General features: G+C 51.3%; 6 protein-coding genes across 6 annotated transcripts; 2 read left to right on the forward strand and 4 right to left on the reverse strand.

Moving 5' to 3' along the window:
- Positions 1–700: 700 nt before the first annotated feature.
- K489DRAFT_384460 (calnexin protein) lies at positions 701–2,749 on the reverse strand. Its single transcript, XM_033605862.1, has 3 exons — positions 2,612–2,749; positions 1,426–2,487; positions 701–1,372 (listed from the first exon to the last, which is right to left on the reverse strand). The coding sequence occupies exons 1-3, from the start codon at positions 2,741–2,743 to the stop codon at positions 857–859; spliced, it is 1,710 nt and encodes a 569-aa protein (XP_033455994.1). The 5' UTR covers positions 2,744–2,749; the 3' UTR covers positions 701–856.
- Positions 2,750–4,104: 1,355 nt separating this feature from the next.
- K489DRAFT_384463 (eukaryotic type KH-domain (KH-domain type I)) lies at positions 4,105–5,199 on the reverse strand. Its single transcript, XM_033605863.1, has one exon. The coding sequence runs from the start codon at positions 5,154–5,156 to the stop codon at positions 4,110–4,112; it is 1,047 nt and encodes a 348-aa protein (XP_033455995.1). The 5' UTR covers positions 5,157–5,199; the 3' UTR covers positions 4,105–4,109.
- Positions 5,200–5,747: 548 nt separating this feature from the next.
- On the forward strand, positions 5,748–6,839 carry K489DRAFT_373941 (uncharacterized protein; the record flags this gene model as incomplete). The annotated part of the gene is made up of 1 exon (XM_033603474.1): positions 5,748–6,839. One exon carries the CDS (start codon positions 5,748–5,750, stop codon positions 6,837–6,839), a length of 1,092 nt encoding a protein of 363 aa, XP_033455996.1.
- Positions 6,840–7,124: 285 nt separating this feature from the next.
- On the reverse strand, positions 7,125–7,781 carry K489DRAFT_326855 (uncharacterized protein; the record flags this gene model as incomplete). Its single annotated transcript, XM_033601939.1, has 1 exon — positions 7,125–7,781. The coding sequence occupies one exon, from the start codon at positions 7,779–7,781 to the stop codon at positions 7,125–7,127; it is 657 nt and encodes a 218-aa protein (XP_033455997.1).
- Positions 7,782–8,151: 370 nt separating this feature from the next.
- K489DRAFT_396725 (uncharacterized protein) lies at positions 8,152–10,411 on the forward strand (the record flags this gene model as incomplete). Its single annotated transcript, XM_033606884.1, has 3 exons — positions 8,152–8,298; positions 8,621–9,893; positions 9,945–10,411. 3 exons carry the CDS (start codon positions 8,152–8,154, stop codon positions 10,097–10,099), a joined length of 1,575 nt encoding a protein of 524 aa, XP_033455998.1. The 3' UTR covers positions 10,100–10,411.
- Positions 10,412–10,668: 257 nt separating this feature from the next.
- On the reverse strand, positions 10,669–11,634 carry K489DRAFT_307392 (uncharacterized protein; the record flags this gene model as incomplete). The annotated part of the gene is made up of 1 exon (XM_033600586.1): positions 10,669–11,634. A coding segment is annotated over one exon (966 nt), but the record flags the coding sequence as incomplete, so codon positions are not given.
- Between the last annotated feature and the right edge of the window lie 4,756 nt (positions 11,635–16,390).

Genomic DNA, 16,390 nt, shown 5'->3' on the forward strand with positions numbered 1-16,390 from the left:
AATGGATGATTGGAGGAGGTTCAGGTGGTAATACGATCCTGGAAGCTGTGGTTGCAGATGGTTGATAAAGCTCTCGTGGGGAGACTCATGATCTCTTCGGTTCTCGGGGATTATAGTTGGAGGCAACCACATTTGCTGTTGCAAGTCTCATCAGCTTTCAAGATGGAACCATACATATCCGTGAGGAAAGTTTGGGGAGAGGATATGCGTCGCTAGTCGTGTCAGCTAGGGTGCTTGCTTTGCAAGCACCGCGCATGCACTCATTCGTCATAACGACTAAACTCGCCTTGATTCCCTTATGGTCAATTCTAAACCTGTTTCCTGATGGCTGTGGGCTGTCTTCAGGTGGATCTGAAAGTCGTTGCTTCGGGATCCTTCATACTTTACTTAAGCAGATCTGCGAAAGCAAGGCCAATGTGGCTCAATTTACCACTTCTTGGACAAAGATAGGTAATCGTGTCTCCTATAGCACACCTGAGCATGTGTCGAATAGAAGTTAGATTAACTTTGTATTGCGAGAACGAATAGAAACCCTGGGGATGCGTCAATGCCGATTCTTGTACAAGCGACACTCATGTATAGTAAATTTATTCATAACATGCATGAAATCGGTAACGAAGTGCAGTAAAATAGATCTATGATATTTTTTCGAATAGCGCACTATCGCAACGGTGCGGAAATGCCCTTTGGGCATAACACAAGACTTAATGTACATGTGCCGAACACAACCGACTCCGCTGGAGCCGCTGGTCGTCAAATGTGTATGACATCGGATCTTCATTTCCTTTTCTTACCAGCTTGCTCGTCATCCACAGGTATTGCATCCTTCCGTCCTTCAACCACATGATTCATTCGCTCAAGTGCTCTTTCCTGTTCGCTTGTTGACCTCGGACTGAACCTTCTCAGCACCGCTCGACACAGCAGCGGCGACATCGTTCTTGGCCTTCTCAGCGACCTTCTTGGCCTGATCAGCCTTGGCCTTGATCTCCTCTTTGCTGGGGGCAGCGGCGGCGCCGCCGCCGACGGCGCCGACGATGAGAAGGAGGAGAGTGAGGATGGCGACACCGATTGCGCCAGCGACTTCAGGAACGAACTTGATGGCGTCGACGGGGTTCTTCTGGACAAGGTCGATGAAGAGCGCGGTCTTCTCCTTGATGAAGAGAATCGGGTCGTCCTGGAAGACCAAGTCGAACGGGCTCTTTGGTGGCGCCTTCTCGGATTCGGGCTTGGCCTGTTCCTCGGCAGCCTTCTCGTTGGGCTTTTTGACGTCGAAGGTCTCCTTTTGGAGGGCCTTGGCGTCCTCGACGCTGTGACCGATGTAGATGTTGTCGAATAGAATGTCCTCGTTCATGGTCCACAGCTCGAAACCGACCTGATTGATATTAGCATGCGCACAGTTGACATAACGATTGATTGTATACTCACAGCTCCGATAGCCTCGAAGTTAGCGGGCTCCTTGTCCTCGAAGTACTTGGGGTTGGCAACCTTGCGAGGAGCCCAGATTCCCTTGTAGAGAGGGTTGTCAATGAAGGGGCGCATCCACTTGCCCTTATAGGCAGGGTTTTTGATTAATGGCTTCGTCCACGGTCCACATCCAGAGGCCTCCTCGCACTTCGGGTTGGCAATAGAGGGCGCGATCCAGTCACCGTCCTCCTCGTCATCCCAGTCCTCGGGCTTCTGGGCCTCTGGGTCAGGGATGGTGAGAGGCTCATTCTCCAGCCAGTCAGCGGGCTTCTCGGCCGACTCGTCGGTGATCTCGTAAGGCGCGTCCTCGTCCCAGTCTTCGGGCTTGACCGCATCCGGGTCCGCAATCTTCTCAGCATCAACCCAGTCCTCTGGCTTCGAGTCGGCCTCGTCGTCAATCTCCTTCGGAGGGTTGACCGGAGGGCTGAAGTTCTCGAGGAGGGAGCCGCTCTTGGTTGACTCTCCGTTGATGAGAATCTCGTAAGTCTGGTCAGGACGAACGATGAGGGTGTACAAATTGGTCAACTTGTCGATGATTGATGGTGGTGGCGCATCGAGGTGCTTCTCCTCGTACTCGCCAGTGATGAGGCTCTTGTGGCGGAAGATGAAGTGAACCTTGTTGTTAGGACCGCACTTGTCAGGGCCAAACATGATAATGTAGGGCGATGCGTTGGAGAACTCGTCGGTGCCGAGCGCAGCATTGTTCTGGAGAAGCTTCATGTAGGCACCACCGCACTCAAGGAAGCTCTGCAGCTTGACCTCGTACTGAATCACAAGAGTCTTGCCCTTGTTGTCGATGGGCTTGTCGAACTTGGCCGAGATGGCGTGGTGAGCAGCCTTGTCCTTGAGAACAAGACCCTTGTCGCCCTCGATTCCCTTGAGGACAGTCGGCTCCTCGACGTTCCAGGTTCCAACATATTGCCACTCCTCGTCAGTGTTCTCCTTTTTGGCGTGCGATGGCTTCCACCGGGCATCCCAGCCCTCGGTGAACTGCTCGAGAAACGGTGCTTTGAGAGTCGTGGGCTGTTGAGGACTAGTCAGCGCCGCAAATATTTGCGCTTCCTCGAGTGGAACAAAGATATCGACGCAGCGTATGAGAGTCAAGATGCTCTAACAATCGTAGCCGCGCTGGAACGAACAAACTTACTGTGAAAGCCGGAAGGCTGACACCAGCTGCTGATGAGCTGGGCTCTGCGGCAGTGCTGTCGGCAACGACCTCGTCGGCGACCGCACCAGCGGCGTAGTAGCCGAGCGCCAAAAGAGCTGCGGAAGTGCGCATGATGCAGTTGGTCAAACCAAAAAACGCAGGAAACGAGAGGGTATCAGTCGCACGATGAAGACAACGGCGCGACGCAAGGGAGGAGAGAACAGGCAAAGATGGATGAACAGGTTCAACAGCGGCAGCGAACCAAGTTGAACAGCTGTACAGAAATAAGAGGGAGAGGAGGATGGGTTGGGTCAATGGGAGGAAACAAGGCAATGCCAGCAAACATAAGTAGAACGAGGCGGCAATGCTCTCCGCCAAGACTTTTCTGGCAAGCTGTCCTGGCAGCAGCGTCACAGTCTCTAGGCCTTTAGCTTGCGGGAATGTTATTATCCACCTGGGCAGTGATGACAGTGATGGCCGACGGGAGTGTCCTTCGCGGAGGGATTTTGGCGGGGGGATGCCTGATGGATGTTCGCATGCTTTGCTGCAGTGGCCTCTTTTTCCAGCGGCTTCTCTCATCAGGGTCCACCCTTGATTTTAAATGTACACGTGCATACAGCTGGAGTCCCCAATGCAGTACTGGACAGTGCTCTCTGTTGCGGATGTCTCCTGCCACGCCTGTGTAATCCTGTGCTCTACAGTACAACCAGCGACTATCGAAACATTGCCACACAAATGATCGCCCATGCAATTGGTATTGTGGACCAGCCGTTTATCGTCAGTGGGTCCAATGCCCGTATGTTTCCATTTGAAGGTACAATGGCGTCAATTTTGGTCTCCGAAAATTTGGTGGATAGCGCTGAACCCGGCGCCCATCGTCTGCCGCGCGGTCGTTGTCGATGATGCTGTCTGTGTCCAATGCCTACTGTACATACATCGCATTTGAATGGGCTGCGATGAGAGTTGATCGCACATATACAACTCGATGATATCAACATGAGCGGTCCTTCCGCCGTACTGTGCTCCAGTGTCGTCGCTCAGATCTCGATGCGATGCTGTCCTCTCGCAAAGGACAGGAAAGCCACGGGTGTAGCGTCAGTGCGCAACTACGCTTGTTCAGCTGCTTTTATTAGATTCCACGAGTAAGCGCAACAGCCGTGTTGGAGCAACATTGGAAGTTGGAAGGCGCAGTGTTGGATGGATGACCGCATCTTTGTGTCCTGAGGTCTGCAAATGTTTCCTCGATCTTTGGGTATTCCACCCCTGCCGTGGGTTTGCGATATGCCATTCATCACACGTTGACCCGCCCTTGCAAATTGTCCGAGCGCAGGAGACGTCCTCGCGATTGTTGATGTGTGATGTTTTATCATGAACATATGTTATTTGGACAATCTACATATAGACACAGTTGACCACTATCGTTGCCAAAAAGACCCAAACCCGTACGCCACGCTAAATTGATCAAAAGGCATGCTCGCCGACCATCACGGACACTCCACTACGCCTCCATCTCGACGTCCTGGCTGGCCTTCTCTTTCTTCTTTTTCGATACGCCGGACGAGTCCTCGCCGTCTTCCTTGCGCTTCTTCTTTTTTGCCTTCTTCTCCTTGCCCGCGCTATCTTCTTTCGGCACTTCGAACGCCTCTTCCCTCTTCCGCTTTCGTTCCTCCATCTTCGTCTTCATTGCGTCCTCCCGTCGCTCCTTCACAGCATTTTCCTTGGCCTGCTTGCTCAGGAAATATTCACCGCTTTCAATCTGGAGATCCACCTTGCTCTTCTCCTGTGCGGGCGGGAAGGGCGTGTAGGCCTTTTTACTCTTGTCATTGACGACAAAAGGCTTCCTTCGCTTCGACAAATTGCGCTTTTTGAACTGTGGTAGAAAGCGATCCCAGTTCTCATTCTTGAGCTCCTCATCCTTTGCAAGTTCTCGTTTGATCATGAGTTCCTTGATGTGGTAGATGGGGTGGATGTTGGCCATGCAGTCCTCAATCACCCGCCGCACCTCCTTCAGACTCTTGTATCCTCCCATGACCGAGACTGTGTTTCCTTGAACAAGAATATATGTTTGCGTGAGTAGCTCGAGTGCTTTGAGGGTGCTGCCGTTCGGTCCGAGGATTCGCTGACGCCGCTTGACAAATCGTTCCTTGTTTCTCACTAGCCCGCGAATTTTGATCACATCGCATGCCATCCCGTCTTCCATAATCTTGAGAGCCTGTGGCGTGGGTACGCTTCGCGCAAGCAATTTGATCAGATCTCTTGCGTTGAGGATACTGGCTGGGTCGTAGGTTTTACGGGTGGTCTTGACCGTCATGCTACCCTCAACCAAGTCCAGTGTGCACGCGATCCCCTGCGTCTCGAGTTTGCGCGTGATGGCAGGCCATGATGCTTTGAGGTATGCTTCGCGATATTTTGGGAAAAGTGTTGCGAAGCTGGATTCCTCGAGGAACGCTCCGCCTAAGTTTTGATCGGGGGTAAATGCCTCCTCGTTCCACTTATCTATGTCATCTGTGTCCCACGGCTTTGGTTTCTTGTAAGTCGACGGCATCGTGAATGCGACGATCTTGTCTCGTGGGAAGTTCGAATAGGTTTCTAGGTTTCGAGAAATTCAAATTCTTTCCCGGCGCGGAAGAAAGCCGTGACGACGATTTCATATGCCTGAGGCATAGACTTTGCGGACCCTAGGGCTGCATGCGGCATGCAGGTGCCTTGCGGTGGTGGGGCTTTTTACACGGCGCAGTTCGATTCATCAACCACGACGACTATACCTGGGCAGGTATCGATCGGATCGGGCAGGACTCTCCGACTGCTAAATAAAAACGATAGAACACTCGGCTGTTGCTTCTGATCAGACAGCAAGCCAGTGTAATTTTATTTACTCATCGGAATAATCCAGTATCTGATAAGTCATCGTCACGCCCAGTCGGATTCCAAGCTTTGAATTCATGGGTGCCTGTATTCCATGCAGCACCAATGAACTCGAGCGTGCTGAGCCTCAGAGTGCTAACCACACTCATCATTCATCTGTATATCATTGCCTTCCACAGTACGCGATGGTTGTCGGTTGGAAATTGGTAACGTTCGTATCTTCAATACATTCAGTCTCTTCTTCTCAACTGTATTGACTGATGAGCTGAGGATGGCATCAGGCATCGTCGGCGTGCCCCTTCCCAACCATAACGACCGATTCGCTACTTTTGTCGGTTACTGGGACAACAATGAGGCGACAGCAAGACAGCTTGCGGCAATTGGACACGTATACGATCGACCGCCACTGGAGGCGATAGATGAAGGATCGAGATGCTGTTTATGCAGCGCGTTCGTCCCGCGTGAAGTGAGCATCCAAGTTCTTGAGGGCCCGCTCAGCGACAGCAGTGAAGGATGCAATTTTCATTCACCGCGATGTGATCGGCTACAAGTCCGGATTCCGTTGGACTCGCATATGGCATCTACAGACCAATATGGCGGCAGGACTATCAGCACGATGCGGAATCGTTTCGAAAGTAATGATAGAGCTCGCGCAGATCAGCCCAGGCCCAGACATACAGGCACAACGAATCCTGAAACGAATTTCTTCTCTCTCCCAGTCGAATTGAGGCTGGAGATTTACAGTATCGTTCTGCCTCCCTTGCCTCAAACAACGTCGATTGTACCTCTCAACCGAGACTCAAACCGTGTGGTGACCTCTGCAGTTGCAAACAAAGTGGGCCGCCGCGATTACACCCAAATCAACCTGCTCGCAACTTGCAAAATTGTCCATCGAGAAGCATTAGGCTTCCTGTTCCACAAGCGAGCCTTTCGGTTTCAGCACTTATCCTCTAATAACTTCAACTCAACATCGTCCAAGACGCTCTACCTGTTCTTACGTCATATCGGCGCCCAAGGCCGGGCTGAACTGGAATGTGTCGACATTCAGTTAGGAGGCCGAGAGGATGCCATCGCCTTTGCCCTTCTCGCGAGCTGCCGTAATTTGAAATCAATCACCATCCGTCATTCGAAGCCGCATCTCATTGCTGTGCCCACGCCGCCAGTCTGGCTCGTCGAAGGAATCGCCAGTTTCTTGTCCCTTCGTGGTCTACGTAATGTCAACTTCGCCAATCCAGAGCAGGATGAATGCCGATGGCTTCGTGCTTCGGATCAAGACGCAGTCGTGATTACACGTGAGCTGAGTAAGAACAGGGGAGAACCGAGCAGCGTTCGGTTTGTGGATGGTCGATGGCTGGATCTTTGATGGGGCTGTCATCGAAGTTGTTCGTTTGCTGCAATGGTTTCGTGCGGACGGGAAGAGACCCATTTCACAAGCTCCAAAGTCGATATAATTTTGCAAATCACGATTGACATGAATGCTGTCTCATATAATGCACTGGAAATTCACCTCCTTCACCTCGTGCGACAGAAAGATTTGCCTATGATATACAAGAAGACGTCTCAGGACAAATCTCGGGTTGTCAACAACGCCCATCAACCATCATTCTTGAGCGATGAGTCTGGTTGCGAAGAAGTCTTTTCCATACGCTCATCTCTCGTCGCGAAACTTCGATCCTTGCTCATGGGCCTTTGCTAACACGTCTGGTTGGAAGTCCGCCTCGTCCCTTGCTGGGATGAATCTCCTCATGACTTGCTGCACGTATGCCGTCGGCACGCCCTCCTTCAAGGCATCATGGATCCCTTGATTCATGCGGTAGATATACTCCTCCTTGGGCGCGGATTCGTGAGTCAAATGATGGTTGATGTAGACGAGGAGATCCGTTTTGACTGGTGGGCGGGATGTGTCAGGATGTGACGACGATCCTGAAACTCCTCCCCCATTTGGTTGCGAAATAGACCAAAGTTCACATTCTATGTAAGCCTTTTGATACGCAATCGGCACGCCTTCATTTCCGTCCAGGCCTTTCTCGTCGGCTGCCTGAAGACTATAGACTAGTCCCCAAACCTCATGGCTGTAATTATGTTCATCGGCAGCTTGGTCGTCAATATTCAGTTTGACGATGTTCGCGTAACCTCGGTCATAGATGATCCATTTGTATCCCTGCAATCGCGCAATTCCGATATATTCAGATGTAGGACAGCGTTTCCGCATTTGTTCCAGCCACAGGTTTGAGCCATAGCCGAAATAGAGCGTTGGCGACCCTGTTGACAGATGGGCTGCCGTCGAACAGAGTCGGATATTCATACGGAGCGCTGATGTGGTGGAGACGTCCATTGATGGGCCGACTGGTGACAAGGAACATAAAATTTTTAGCAATCGATCGCAGGTTATTTTGCACACTCTTGCTGTTGATACTCCTTCATTTATACAATGCGATTGATCATTCGACATCAATCGCAATGATGCGGGAAGAACTACCAAGGCCCGCTCAAATGTAGGTGCGGGGATCAATGCCTGCCCAGGTAGGTGGACTGTGAAGACCATATTGCTCTCATGCGGAGGTGATAACGTTCATCGCCGCCGCAAGAACTCAGGCGCTTCTGTCAAGGCATATCGGTCATATTGCGCCCGGATGAGACTTTCCATATTATATCAGTCTTTATTCCGATGATGGATGGCCGGTATCCAATCGATTGCGGAATACAACACTACATTACACCTTCACCCGATTCTTGTGATCGAGAAGATTCGGCCAACGTTTGGAGTCATCCCCTTTCGGTATGGTGGGATTTTAAGAAAGTTCCCCGATGATGATGATGTGGTGAGCCTCTTAATTCTGATACCATTCGTCGACAATCCTTATCCTGCATCATCCATCTGGTCGCGACATTGATCTTCGTCGACATCGTAACACCTTCGTGATGAGTATTGCATCGCCAGCACAACTGCTGCCGCGGGCGAGCAGTCTACGCATCTTCACTTCTGCATCAGGAATTCAACAGCGATTCCCGAGCGGCGAAAAATCCCAGAAGCCCAGCATCACGATCCAACGGAGATGCATTGTCACCAATCACCGCACACGACCATCATCACATACTCGCGGCGATCATAATCGGATAACGAATCGCCATCATCGAGCGCAGGAATTTCACGCATCAAATGCTGTTCAGGCGGTTCAGGATCCTTACGCGGCTCTGGGTGTGTCGAGGGGAGCATCGTCATCAGAAATCAAAAAAGCATATTACGGTCTTGCGAAAAAGTACCATCCCGACACCAACAAGGACCCGAACGCCAAGGAAAAATTCGCTGAAGCGCAACAGTCATATGAGATTCTCTCAGATCCGAAAAAGAAAGAATTATTCGATCAGTATGGCGCTGCAGCCTTCTCGCAAGGCGATCCTACAGCGGGCGCAGGTGCCGGTCCTGGTGGAGGTGGATTCACCGGGAACCCATTTGCCGGCGGATTCGGCGCAGGTGGATTCGGCGGCGGTGCGGAGTTCAACTTCGAAGATCTCTTCTCTGCATTCGGCGGCACTGGTGCGCGGAGGGGTCGGCGAGGCGGAGCATCACCCTTCCAACAAGAGGAGATTCTTGTGGGAGAAAACATCGAAGTCAATGCAAGTATATCCTTCCTGGAAGCGGCAAAGGGTGTGCAGAAAGACATCAATATTACCCCCCTGGTTAAATGCAAAACTTGCTCGGGCAGTGGTCTCAAGAAGGGAGCACAAAAAAGCGCCTGCAAATCCTGTGACGGAACTGGCACGCGTGTTCATTTCATGCAGGGAGGTTTTCAAATGGCCTCCACGTGTGCAACATGTTCGGGAACAGGTACAACGACTCCGCGCGGATCCGAGTGTGGAACTTGTCATGGAAATGGAGCAGTGCGCGAGCGTCGCTCAGTTACTGTGGATATTCCAGGCGGTGTAGAGGACGGTATGAGGCTGCGCGTCACCGGCGAAGGGGACTTCCCACCTACTGGACAGGCCTCCAACCCGCAATCACGAACCCAGCAGGGTGACCTCTACGTCCACATCCGTGTCGCACCCGATTCCAAATTCTCTCGCAAGGGTAGCGATGTCCTCTACACCGCGACCATTCCTCTCACAACCGCTGTCCTCGGTGGTGAGATTTCCGTACCGACCCTGGACGGCGAGGTCCGCGTCAAGGTCGCGACAGGCACTGGCACAGGTGACAAGATCACTCTGAGCGGCATGGGCATGAAACATCTGTCCAGCGGACGACGAGGAGGCTCAGGCGATCTGCGAGTCGAGTTCAAAGTGCAAATGCCCAAATTTCTCTCTGTGAACCAGCGGACGATCGTGGAGATGCTGGCGGATGAAATGGGCGACAAAAATGCCAAAAGGATCATGAATCTCAATAGCTTCAACCAAACCAGCAGCACCAGCGATGCCACTGGTAGTAACTCGACAGCGAGCAAGGATGCCTCAGATGCTGCTGCTGCTGCAGGAGAAACGTCGCCGAAGGTCGACCGGGGAATTCTGGGCAAAATGTGGTCACAGATGACCGGTCATGAGAAGAAGAAGGCTGCCGACGAAAGCGCCAAGAATGACGTGACGAAGGATGCGGACGACGAAAAGAAGAAGGCGTCTGGTTCAGGCTGAATGACCGCTAGTCCACCGATACCCGCCGGGACTTGACGCATTGTGGGCCCCATTCATCGATGCATTTTTAGCGGAAAGAGGGTGTCTTCGTTTCAAGGATTGCCAAGGATAAATCTCCGCTTGCAATAGAGTCGACTTTGATCGAAGGAGGAACTCAAGATCTTCTTGCTCTGCACTCTCTTCTCACCATTTAGCCCCTATTTGTATTATAGCGTTATTGCCGTTGTCCACCAGAAGGGGTGGGTCGTGGATATAGATTTCTGAAAAACTGTATTACAACAAAAATTTTACATCATTCCGATCCATAACCTCCTGCGTTGAATTTGGCATCGTGATTGCTCAGCTCATTCTTCCTTCGGGAACCGCTCGAGGAGCTCGCTCCCTCTCTCCCACTCTCTCAGCCCGCGTTCTCGATGCGCCGCGCGAGAGAGCCGCGTGCGCGAGCGGTAATAAACAGGACTTTCGATCTTGACATCCTCCATGGACGTATCGACATCATCTTCGTCGTCATCGCTATCCTCACTGCTTATGTCATCCCAATTGGTCTCATAACCGCCGAGATGGCGATGGAGATTCGCCATCCATACACAAATATTTCCCTGTAAGCGTCGGAGATAGACATTGGTATCGAAGGGAGGGCCGGATACAACATCGCTTAGGCGCTGGTCGATTTGGCTGGCTTGATCGAGCTCGCGCGTGGTGACTGCGCGTAAAGCTTTTTTGTTGCGCGCGGCGGTGGAGGCGAGGCTGCGCCACGGGGGTGTCTCGTCACGCTTCGAGGGATGTGGTCTTTCGGAGTGTGGTGGCGATGATGCTATCATCTCTCGTTGGACGGCTCGTCTGGCGCGTTCAGAGCTGTCTTGGACTTGGTAGACCCAAATGTTGAAGAGAGCTGGATAGATGACGCGCGCTGTGACGAGAGAGTGCTGGGTGTGTTGGGTATGCGGGAATTGAAGGATGAGGCGCTCGTAGTAGTCACGGGCAAGTTTGAAGCCTTCCTCTGTGAACTCTTGGACCTGCCGCTGCTGCCCACAACGGTCGGCTTCGCCCTGTTGGTCGTCCATGCTCTCCGACAGCCCTGCAGTGGTCGGCTCCTGTTTCGAATTTCCACCTGTTCTCATCAAGAGCTCGGCACCGATCGTCCAACGCCCGTGAGCGCGGATATCCATGCCGTGTCCTCCAACTTCGATCCGCAAGAGTATGGACCAAGCACGTTTCGCTCGCTGCCAGTCACCCTCGAGCATACATCGATGCATGATGGCCGTGAGGTTGTTCACATGTCGGGCTTTGAGGGAGGTGGAATGTGTCTCAGAGGAGAGAACCGATTTGGGAACGAAGAGCTTCAGTTTGGCCAATTCCTCCTCTATGACGCGAGTTTTGGTCTGCGATCGAACATCGTACTCGGACGTCGTGAGCGATGCGGCGGCGTGAGGGAAATTCCCGCCTGGGAGTGGTTTGTTGCGGGAGTAGCCTGCGACATAATGGGGATCTTTCTTGCTTAAGGCGCCGCTAGAACGGGCATCGTCGTCGCTGTCCGTGTGATGAGAACGTGCAGTGGTGGATCTTGTGGTGGTCAAAGAAGAATCCGATTCGAAGTCCGAGACACCGCTCGAATTGGCGGAGGCAGCATCACCAAGGTCAGCGTCTTCCGAGATGCGTTTTCGTTTGAGTTTTTGTCGACGTCTGTGATCGCGGACGAGGAAGGACTGTTGCGATGCTGGGACGCGATAGACTGGCGCGAATGTTGACATGATGTAAGCGGATTTTCATCGGTGCACAGTGCTAGGACCGGCATTTCTTGATCTGCGTGCGACCAGACTGGTGAGTGTTAGACCTTGCAAGCAGAACTTCGAGGCGAAATTGTCTTTTCACAACTGTGTGTGACAGTCTCCAGAAATCCGTGGACATAGAGCATGTCAGTCCTTGCTAGTGACGACCATTGAGATGATGGTGGCAGAAGCTCCTCCGGCTGTGGTCAACATTGAGCATCGAAGTCTAGAGGACGACGGTTCAAATTATTTCGGCTCGTACATATAACGATGGGTTTATTTATTGTATGTGACTCTGGATGTTCACGCTTCTGTTGATTTCATATCTTGGGGACGGCCTCCAGGAGGAGAGGTCTTGGTGATATTGCACGGGGCACTCCAACAGCTAAATTAAAACGAGGTAATAACTTCCCTACGGTGTGAGGTTGACCTAACGCGGGGCACGGGGGTTCCGGACACACGGGGGTTCCGGACGCGAGCTTCATGAATCTTACTACGTTGACTTCAACGCGTTATGGCATCGTCAAAACGCGTCCGAATAAGTCCAAATGAAGGCAGTGTCTTGCTTGCTTTATCTGCTTTGAAGTCAAATACGTGCAGTTCAATCACAGCTGCTGCTAAAGCTTATGGAGTTCCGAAATCAACGCTATACGATAGGATGAAAGGAACTCCTTCGCGAGAAGATTATGTACCACCGAAGATGAAACTCAGTCCTATAGAAGAAGAGGTACTTCTAAAAGACATCTTGAAGCTAGATTCTCAAGGATTATCGCCAACCACAAACCTGGTACGATCAATGGCCAATTCTATCTGCCAAGCCAAAGGAACTCCACCAGTCGGCCAAAATTGGGCTAGGACATTCATAAAGCGTACTCCTGCCCTGACAATCAAACTAGGAAGGACTTACGAGTGCCAAAGAAGATTGTGTGAGACTCCGGAAGTCATTGAAAGCTGGTTCGCCCTGGTACGCAACACAATCAACAAGTATGGCATCTTGCCTGGAGACATGTACAACTTCGATGAGACTGGCTTTCAACTAGGACAAATATCTACTTCCAAAGTAGTTACTTCTGTTGAGAAGCAAGGTCGGCCAAAGCAGATTAAACCTACAGGTACTGAATGGGTCACAGTGATCCAAGGAGCTTGTGCAGACGGATCAGCTATACCGCCTTTTATCATCTTCAAAGGCAAAGAAGTCAACTATGGATGGGTCTGCGAAGGCTTGCCTGCAACGTGGATGTTTACAGCAAGTCCACGAGGTTGGACAAACGATCAAATTGGACTACAATGGATCCATCACTTCGCTAAACACACAAAGTCGAAGACAATTGGTAGCAAGCGGCTGCTGATTTTAGACAACCATGGGAGCCATACGACACCAGAGTTCACTTCTTTTTGCAAAGATAACAACATTGTCCTTTTGTGGATGCCGTCTCATACGTCGCATATGCTGCAGCCGCTTGATGTTGGTTGTTTTGGCCCTTTGAAGCAAGCCTTCTCAAAACGGACTCAAGGCTTGATTCGCAACCATATCTTCCATATCGACAAGAGCACCTTCATGGCAACGCTCTACGCAGCATATATCGATGCGATAACATCGAACAACATCCGAGCAGGCTTCAGAGGCTCTGGTTTGCACCCCTTCGACCCTGAAGTAGTGTTGTCCACGTTGGACCCGATATTTCCATCACCTCCGCGGCCTCTTTCACAAGGTTCATGGTGTACAAAGACCCCAAAGACTACTCAAGAAGTTGATCAACAAGCTACATTGATCAAACGGAGGCTTGAGAGGCATCAGAGCAGTTCACTAACTCCAATATTCGAAGCCTTAAATCAACTTTCTAAAGGAGCTCAAATGATTGCAACTTCAGCAGCTCTTCTTCAATCACGAGTTACAGATCTAGAAGCAGCTAATGCTGCAACGCACATACGCAAATCAAGGAAAAGGAAGTCAATCCCAGCAGATGATGCTTTGTCAGTCCAAGCAATACAACGCTTAGTAGACACAGAGGAGGTAGAAGCACAAATAATAGAGGAGATGCCAAGGCCTGCCAAGCGGACAGCGAGGTGTAGCAAATGCAGATCAACAGCTCATACAGCCAGAACTTGTACAGCATAAGAGATAGCATTGATGTATTATATCCTTCATTTTGAAGACTATACATAAATTATTGATCAAGATATTCATTCTTGAATGCAACGCATTCAAGAATCGTGTCCGGAACCCCCGTGTGTCCGGAACCCCCGTGCCCCGCGTTAGGCATGCGGGAAGATGTTAGTCATCATGGAGATCAAGAACCGGGTCAGTCATCGGGACAACCCCTCCGGTTTGACCAGCAACTGGACGGGCTCTTCCTCGGGTAGGGTTAGTGGCTCCGACATCGTTCTTGTCCAGGTGGATGCCAAATTCACTTCACCCGCAGGCGCGGGACAAGCGTTCGATCATGGCAGGCCTCGCTTGTAGAATTGCAGACGGGAAGTCGTGACATGCCCTGAATGTGTACCGCCCAGGTGGCCATGCAGGTGGCTATATGAGTATCACTATGCTCGGGTATGTTATCCCGTACGTGTATACATGGGGATTGTATCATCAAAGGAGTATAGATCAGGGCATATCTCGATCTGTCATGGAGTACAGCAGTGCGACCTAGGGTAATTGCAGAAGTGGCGCAAGACGCGACAAAGATGTAACCCACCAAGAAAATCATGCAAAAGTGGACGAACGAGCCTGTCGGCATAATAATTATTTGCCTCTCCTCTCATCGGTGTCTCGTCCAGAAACCGCGACGTTGCCTGTTTCCCGCACGTTCCTGTTCACATCCCTTCCAATTTCGATTTCACTGGGGTGTCATCATTGATAACGGGGACTGAACGTTTGACCAGCAGTGAGACTGGACGTTGATTCTAGACCTATCGGATGCATATACAGCCACGACAGCACAAACGGACATTCGTGAGATGGTTGTCGTGATAACACGAGTGGAAATGACTGCGATAGATCGAATGGGTTGTTAGCATGGACTGCTTTGCTACATCACACCTGGGCAGCGCTTGAGAGTCGGCTGCGCACATGAGCAGGTTGTCCCTCTCCGAACATGCGCGGGCGCTTGCCGAATCATTCCAAGTCTGGAAACTTGTGATTACTGAGAGATTATACTATACTACTGGATGAAGCCATCCAGTCTTTGTGATCGTTTAACGACGTGATTCGTACCAGTGTTTCGCATGCTCCCACTGCGGGATACACAGGTGTGATTTGCTTCATGACACATGCGGGTACGGATTCTACATGTGGTGCTACTGTACATCTAGAGAAGAAGAGCGGCAGATGATCCAATACTGCAGACGGAGCTACTGCAGTCATTTTGGAATGTCGTTCCTTGTGTAACGATAACGGTATGAAAAAATGACAACAAGAATGGAAAAGTACATCGGGAGGCACAGGGTAGCCGACAGCGCGTGAAGCAGCAGAGCCTTTGCGTCGTCGTCGTCGTCGTCCTCCTCCTCCTCCTCCTCCTCCAGCGATGGTTTCCAAAGTAGCCCCAGGGGGTTCTCAAACGCTACAGGTCTCCAGCGGCGTCATACGGCGGATAAACGTGTGTCTTCGCTGTGGGCGACAGTACGGTTTTGACACGCACGAACGACACTCGCTCATATCTTCTTCAATAACCTTGGAAGTATACTCAAATGATCGCGCCACATGCGCCAGCGTCTATCCGATCGAACTTTTTAGCCGTAGCGTCAATTTACAGTAATCATCGGACGAGTTGTGTCCGTGACGGGTGCCCAGGTGGTTTGGCTGCAGCGTGATGTTTGTCCATGCGGCATATGAAAAGGACGGCATCACTCCATCTCACGGACATTGCATTCCTTTGTCTGTTTCGTAATCAGAAATTTGCAATCGTTTATTCCTTGCATTTGCGAAAGGGGAGGGCTCATGGCGTTGTCTTGAGCCCGATTCCGCGCCCATCTCCAGACCAGTCCACGATACTGTGTGCCTGTACCCCTGCGGTGATCGACACTGTCCAGTACAAGTTACAAGACAACAAACCCGACACCTGGGAACCTTGCACCTTGCTGTGTTAAGAACGACAACACTGCATCTTACCAACCAACAGCAAATCGACGAAGCAGTGTCATCTTTGTCCACCTCGGTCGGAACACTCCCTCCGGATACCTACACATGCACACACACAAAGGACGACAAAGACCGTACAACGCAAGGCAAAAACATCAGCCTCGTGACCTGTCTCTGCCGGTCCAAAGTTCCCCGTCTCTCTCCCCCAGTATTTGTCGGCGGGCTCGCTTATCACATCCACGTTCATCACTATCGCCATCATTATCGCTCACCTCATCATCGTTTGTATCTGTCATCAGGCACATCCTCGCCTTCCTGTCCGCGCGGTGGTGATTATTATTATTACCGACACCCATCTCCTGCTCTTCCACATTCAACCACTCTTCATTCCATTTCCACACCATCCGAGTTGTACCTACCTACATTCCACGCCACCTGTTACAC

The sequence above is a fragment of the Dissoconium aciculare genome (genome assembly GCF_010015565.1).
Source record: "Dissoconium aciculare CBS 342.82 unplaced genomic scaffold K489scaffold_15, whole genome shotgun sequence".
NCBI classification, from domain to species: Eukaryota; Fungi; Ascomycota; class Dothideomycetes; order Mycosphaerellales; family Dissoconiaceae; genus Dissoconium; species Dissoconium aciculare.